This window comes from Natator depressus, chromosome 6 (assembly GCF_965152275.1).
Source record: "Natator depressus isolate rNatDep1 chromosome 6, rNatDep2.hap1, whole genome shotgun sequence".
Classification (NCBI taxonomy): Eukaryota; Metazoa; Chordata; order Testudines; family Cheloniidae; genus Natator; species Natator depressus.
Genome location: NC_134239.1, coordinates 67,594,968 through 67,602,292, shown reverse-complemented (window position 1 = coordinate 67,602,292; position 7,325 = coordinate 67,594,968). Strand labels below are relative to the sequence as shown.

At 43.1% G+C, this 7,325-nt stretch overlaps 1 protein-coding gene across 1 annotated transcript in view; it reads left to right on the top strand.

The window, feature by feature from the left end:
* Positions 1–652: 652 nt before the first annotated feature.
* The window catches only part of HEATR4 (HEAT repeat containing 4), a 49,423-nt gene continuing 42,750 nt past the window's right edge, over positions 653–7,325 (top strand). The window contains exons 1-4 of the mRNA XM_074955610.1: positions 653–729; positions 2,042–3,028; positions 5,562–5,749; positions 7,178–7,321. Of these exons, the coding sequence (XP_074811711.1) occupies positions 665–729; positions 2,042–3,028; positions 5,562–5,749; positions 7,178–7,321 (1,384 nt within the window). The 5' untranslated portion in view covers positions 653–664. The remainder of the gene's footprint in view (positions 730–2,041; positions 3,029–5,561; positions 5,750–7,177; positions 7,322–7,325) is intronic.

The window sequence follows — 7,325 nt, the reverse complement described above, 5'->3', positions numbered from 1 at the left end:
TACTTAAGGCAGGGACTGTCTCTCTATTTGTAAATGTTTGTAAATTGTTGAAACTTCACAAATAAAAAGTAATAACAAAAGTGAGGCAAGTTTTGTTGTAAAATAAAGTAGGCCCATTTTGAAATTAGTCTAAAAAAAATTCAGAGTTATTCCTATCTTATTTTTTCACTTGTTAAGGGCTGACAACATGTTCAGCACTACACAAGACACATAATATAAGAAATCTCTCCCCTGAAGAACTCACAATCTGTCATAGGATCAAAATTTAACACAATACTTTGGGGAGTGGGGAGCCAAAGATAATGTTCTCTGAATGAGAACTTCTACACTGTGTTTATGCTAAGCACAAATATTTGTCCCATAAAAAATCAGATTTATGTAGGAATGCTGATTAGACCTTATATAGTGTTGCATAAAAGGCTCTAACAGCAATTAATAAAAGATAATGTAAAATTGAAGATTTAAAAAAAAAATCCCTAACAAAATGAGGTAGCTCTCAATAATAAGTAAGTGTTTCCGTTATTTAAAAATAGGGAGCTTTATTTAAAAATGAATAACTGATTGTCTATAGGGACAAATGACACTTGGTGGAATTGAGGTACATCACCCGTTGCTAGGCAACTACTGTAAACAGTTTGGGGTTGGGAAGAAACTGAGATTTAGCATGCAAGAAATAGTTGATTGTGCCTGTTTGTACAAGACCAAGACTTGTAGGATCCAGTCTGTAAGGTAAATACAAAGTCTTTCCTGCCTTTCTAGGTGGTGATTTTTGTTTTTTGCTAGCTTCAATAGAGTTCATATATAATATCAGTGGAATCCGACATCATATGAGCCAAAGAGCAAGTGCTGACTGATAGGAAAAGTAAATTAGGTGGGGTATGATGGTTCAGGGAATTGGTTATGCACTGAGTGTTTCATCTCAATGTTTCTGGTTCAAATCCCGCTGAGAGTAGTGGTGAACAAAAGTTGTTGTTCCCACTGGGTGGATGAAGTGGACTTTATTAAATGAATTTGGAGGCCAGAGATCCTATTGGACAACTTACAAAACCACCTTTCTAAATGGAAGCATAGGCAGAAAGGCTGACGGAGTAGGGATACTTAAAGGTCCCTTCAGGTTTGGGTGAGGCATCCTGATGGGGTGGGAAAGCTTCCATGACTCCCACCTGTTCTCTGGACAAAGGGAGCCCTTCATTTTCCAAGGCTATCAATCCAGCAACTTTTGTAAGCAGGAACAACTCCCTATAAAAGGTCTAAAAAGGTCAAAAGATATATCTGTGTGACTCTTACAGCATGGAAGAGCAGTATTGATTGAGGGGTGGAACGGAAGGAAGGGTGATAAAATATGGTAGGACTGAATGAGTAAAGTAAATGGAACTAGTCTTTTTCACTCGTAGATGGGCGCTCCTCTCTGTCAGGGCAGGATGATGTGGGAGTAGTGTGAATTTCATCTGCCTATGCTCTGCCTGTGGTGTGGAATGGCTGTATCAAAGAATAAAGAGAACAAGTTAATGGGAAAGAGAGTGGATCTTTGCTTATTTTCTTTTTCTCTTTCTCACTCTTTGTCCTATTCTCCATTCCTTTTCTCCTTTGTCCTTCCTTTACCATTCACAGAAATGTAGGCTTCAGTTCAACAAAGCACTTAAGCACATGCTTAAGTCCCTTTTCAGTGGAGTTTAAGCATGTATTTAATTGCTTCGCTTAACCTGGGTAAGGAGTTAATTGTACCAGCTCTGTCAGCACCATTGCTGACCTGCTGTCCTATTCCCATGCCAAATCAGCTTCACACCAGCTGGTGCTAGGGAAGTGTGTCTTCTAGAAATGCAAACTGAATGCATCTTCAGTGTTAAAAGATGCTTCAACTGGCAATAGGGGAAGTTGCTATGGTGGAGCTCCCCTTTCCTGCATGATGGAATGGGATAAACTGGGGTGGCCTTCTTCTTTGTAACATTCATTATTTTGATGGACTCCAGCAATCCCTTGGAGAACCATGAGACGCTGATGTATTAACATAGCTCTTCAAACTGATCTTTATGTTTTAAAGTGTTTTGTCTGCAACCGCACTGAGGTGTTTCACCGTTGCTGGCAGGATGAAAATATCAGCCTTTTACAACAGAAATAATCCATTCCCTCTTGATGCTGAACTGCGGGTCACAGTTTCTGAGGACAGCGATGATCCAGCTGGGCGCTTGGTGTTGCGCAGCGGCTCTACTGTGAGCTGTCAGACTACAAAGGCCTCCACGCCCTTGCAAGACTTTTGCCTTTCCAAGCAGCACTATAGGCTCTACCAGAAAAAGTACTTCTTGAAGATAGCCACAGACCTGAGATTCTCCAAGGAAGTTGTGAAGCACAGAGGACTGCAAAGCCTGCCATATAAAGAGTGTGATTTCAAGGATCTCTACAATGCTTCTGACATCATCCAAAAGCCAAAAAGGAAAGAACCCATTGCTAAGAAAGTAGGGCAACAACCATTCAAGCTTAGCCCTCTGAAGCAACCACTTCGCCATATGAAATTGGATTTTTCCCCACCTAAGGACACCAGGGTTAAAGTCCCCATGGAAGAGAGACTGCAGAGAACCAAACTGGACAGCTCACTCAAAGAGTCATCTCTGCCACCTATTACTCCTTCTCTTCCTTGTGAATCTCCTGCCACACAGACATTCCTGACAGAATCCTATGAAATGTTATCATCCTCCATGACCAGAAGACAGGCAAAGAGAGTACCCGTGGATAACATCCAAGAATCAAAGAGCGAGGCCCGGGGATGGGAGCAAATGCTGTTGGAGAAGCTGAATAGGTCCACAGCTCAGTGGATTGTGAATCAGCAGACTGCCTGGGGTGGTTGGATTCAGGGGAATGTCCATGGCTTCAAGAAACAAAAGTTTGACTGGAACAGAATCAGGGATGAACTCTCTTCTGAAAGCGAGTTGAGATTATTGGATGCAATTCAAGCAGAAGAAGATGTCGTGGAAGTCAGTCCCCAGAGCCATGTGGAGAAGAAACCAGAGACACTGCTTCCAGTTTATTACAGGTGAGAAGGACTCATTCAACAGGTGTAATAGTGCAATACATGCAATTCCCTCTTTTGGCTTAGAACTGCGTGGCAAATACATTCCCAGTTCTGTAGGAAAACATACAAAGTTTTGGAAAATGCTTCGAAGATCCAAAACCAAGAAATTCTTTGAGGAACTGGGAGTGCATTTTTTTTTTGTTTCAGAAACACTGAAACAGGAATGTATTGGTTTTTCCGAAACAAAATATGTTCCCCAAGCTCCCTGGGAGCTGTGGCTTTGTGGCAGTCTACCAAGTAAGCTGCCAAGGCACCTGGGAGCTTGGTAGCCAAGGCTCCCAGGGCTTCCCAGCTCCACAGCTGCCTGCTTGGGGGACTGTCCAGGAGCCAGGAAGTCCTGAAAGCCCTGGAATTTGTCTGTCTGTCTGGCAGCCACCAAGCAGGCTGCTGCAAAGCCAAGGACTCTAGGAGCCCAGGCTGCCCAACTGTCATCCAGTTAGACTGTCCAGGAACCAGGGAGGCAGGCTAGCTGGGAGGGAACAGACAGATTTCTGTGAAAGTTTAATCAAAATTGACACATTCCCACAAAATGTTTTGATAAATCAGCATTTTTTGACAGAAAAATGTTCCACTGGAAAATTCCCAGCCAGCTCTACGTAGGCTTTTCAAGGTGAGCTAATACCCACATCTTTCATTGTCAGACTAACATTATCCTTATGTTATTATTTATATTGCCATAGCGCCTAGGAGCCCCAGTCATGCACCGAGACCTGTTGTGCTAGGCACTGCACAAACACAGAACATAAAGACGAGCCCCATCCCAAACAGCTTATAATCTAAATATAAGACAAGAGGCAACAGATAGATATAGACAGATGGGAGCGGCGGGGGGGAAGGGGGACTGTGAGGAAACAATAAGACAGTATTGGCCAGCATGATAGGCAGTGGTCTCAGCACACCAACAGCCTACCTGCGGGCAAGTTTGTTTGTAAGCATCGTGGCAAAGGAAAGTTTTGAGGAGAGTCTTGACAGATGACAATGAGAGAATTTTGCGGATGAGGATGGGGAGTTTCTTCCAGATGTGAGGGGCTGCATGGGAAAAAGCATGAAGATGTTTGTTTGAAAATTTAATAAGTGGGCAGTGGAGGCTGGCTTCACAGGCCAATCAGAAGCAAGCATCAACATCTCAATAGTGAATAAGAGATGATAGAAAGGGTGGGATTGACTGAAGGGCTTTGAAAGTGAGGACAAGTAGCTTATGTTTGATTCAGTAGAGAAGGGGGAGCCAGTGTAGGGATGCAAAGAGAGGGGTGATGTGGTCAAAGTGACAGGCTAGGAAAAGATCTTTATAGCAGCATTCTGAATGGATATGAGCAGGGGAAGTTTTCATTTGTCCAGGCCAGAGAAGAGCATGTTGCAATAACTGAGATGCAAGACTTCTCATTTAATAGTGACTGCCAGCACAGTATCTTTCCTTGCTTTGGGAGATGGAGGGGTAAAACATGGCTTCTTCTGATGCCATTATATAAGTGCTACTCCATAGATTCTCAGTCAAGGAATGGGGTCCCAGGTGAATCATATAACTTGGTTATTGCTCTGACACACATAATTCTAGTGGGTTTGGGTGGCTTACTGAGGACCAGGTCTGTTACAGATGCTCAGCTAGCCTCCTCCGAGAGGTGCTTTCAGCCTGGCTGGCAGTTCCATGCAGAGGTACTCTGCAGAGGGAAATGGATTCACTGATTCTACCCACCCAGATGATGCTAAAGTGCTATGATGGCAGATAGCCAATGGAGTGATGCAGATGATCTTCAAATTGCTCCAGGGAACAGAAATGTTTAAAGCGATACTCTTGGTCTTTGAGACAGGATGGCCTTTCATCTGGTGTAGTGACCATGCACACTCACAAGAAGCCATCCTGACCAGCTGTTTATGGTGTTTATGGTGATCATTTCCCATCCCCACCCCCCTGACATGCATAGGTATCCTGGTAAGGATTCAATTTAAAATTCATCTTAAAGAGATCTCTTTGTTCCCCACAGAGTGGCTAGCATGGCCTTATATTTGTATATTTGATATGATGCCTATCACCTATCTGAGCATCTCCCAAAATTGTGAAGTGCGCACAGAAGATAAATGTATCCCCATCTCTCCTCCCAAGACATCAGCGACTTTTTTTTTCTTTGTGAGAAGGCAAGGAAGTGAGTGCAGCGAATGAGGTTGTGGAACACACATTAAACAGTGAGCAAAAAATATCAGATTGTTGCACACCAGCCAAACTGTGCTGAATGAAGCACAGGGGGGGTGTGCTGTGGCAAAAAAGAGTGTTTGTGTAATGAAGCAGCATATCAAGATGAGATAGGTAATGTAAATATTCCTGGAATGCTGAGTTGAGAGCTATTTGAATATTTTTAGAACAGCATACAATCGATATTAAATGCAATTTTTGATAAATACAGCAAAAGGGCACTCTTGCTCATACTGTCCCCTTTTCCCACTAATTGCTCCCTCTATAAGCCTATGCTAGGCTAACAGCATGTTTCTTTTCTGTCAGGGTACCAGCTTACTGCCCAAGGGTGCTTTGGACAGATGACCCAGTTGGTACCAACAGTACAGCTCATATAATAGGAAAGAAGTGTCTTAGACCAACATCTCTTTTGAAGAACCAGGAACAGCTGAACTCCCATGTTGGGAAATACTTCTATACCACTAAGAACACCTTTGAGCAGGAGCTCTACTTTGGTAATGTCCAATTCCTGTGCATGGTTTTATGTGGTGGATGGATGATCTGGCCAGGCCCGAGTACACAGGAAGCAGCCTGGAACCACAAGATTAGTGACTTTGAATCAAGTGTTACGAACTAAAAAATATGGGCAACTGTTGTAAAATCTGTAGGAATTTCTTGATTTAACTATATTAACACTTTTAATCCCAAAGGACTAGTGCCTCATAATGAAGTGCACTCTATGTGGGCCACAGCTAGAGCCCATCTGGAAAACTCATTAGTGCAGAATGCTGCAGCCTGCTTGTTTGCTGCTGCACGCAGAGAGCTCTCTGCACCGTGAGGGATCCTTGACTCTGGAACTCACATGCTTCATTGGTCCTACAGATGACTTTTTGGGGATACACTGAAAGGTCTGTCTATTTTCCTGGACTTATGGGGATGGGAGAAGAAAGTATTAAGAATCTGGATAATCTTATATTCCTTGGTATTCTATCATTTGGCAATTGAGGCAGATTTGAATGGACAAGTTGTTTGTTTGGATGTTTATTGGTCCTTGTGTGTATTTTAAATAATTGAACAAGTGCCTAGAGCTTGAGGTAGGAAGTTGTTAAAGGGGCACCATCAATTTAACCAGACTTCTGTCCAAAATCGCTCTATTATGGTTACAAGTAATACTGAAGACCACTATAACAAAAAGAGATTAAAGAAAATGTTTTCTCTCTTCAGTTTGTTCACTGTGTGTATTTGGCAGCATTTTGTGAATAGTCCGATCCACTGTTTCCTCAGGATGTTTAGTCAGTTTCCCCTGCAGCTTGTGTGGGTCTTTCACATGGCTACAGAGGGGAGAAAAGCATTTTAAAGAAACAAGAAAAATGTGGTTGTAAAGCCAAAGAAATTGGCGAGGGTGGGGCACTGGGGCAGTCCCTGAAACTATTTTTGGTATTGCTAACATATGAGCCCTGTGCTCTTATCTGTGTAGACCCTGCAAAGTTGTGATCTGCCCCATCATCCACGGGATAAGAGAATTCAGTGGGAAAAGACCTTCATCCATATTTAAAGGAGACAAATAGTGGGTAGCTAGCCTACCAGTTGTGTGTTGCTGGAGAGAGATCTAGCTTCAGGAGTGACCCCTGGTCAACTGACCTCTGAACTGGCTTTGTTGCAAAGTTGATATGCTGGTCAAAGTTGTAAAATTCATTGCTGAAATGGACCCAACAGCTCCAAAGCCACAGCTACATTGTAATTGATTCCTACAACTCTCCCTAGGCTACATTGTGAGGGCCCTCTCAGCAGCAACAATAGCTGTTCCAGAGCATTCTCAGAAGTACTGGGAGAAATAATGGATTTGTCCCTCTCTTGCTATGTGTTTCTGATCTACAAAGCCTGACAGTGTACATAGACAGTGAAGCACTCCGATGTAGTTATTTGTGCCTATGTACATTTAGGGACAGTCAAGATTGTCCATCAGGTAGATGAGAGGGGGAAGGATCACTTCATCCTGGAGAATCATGATGAGTACTACAAACACCTCCAGCAGCACTTCCCGAGACCTCCAGAGCATTGGAGTTTCAAGGCACAGAAAGGGGCAGGTAA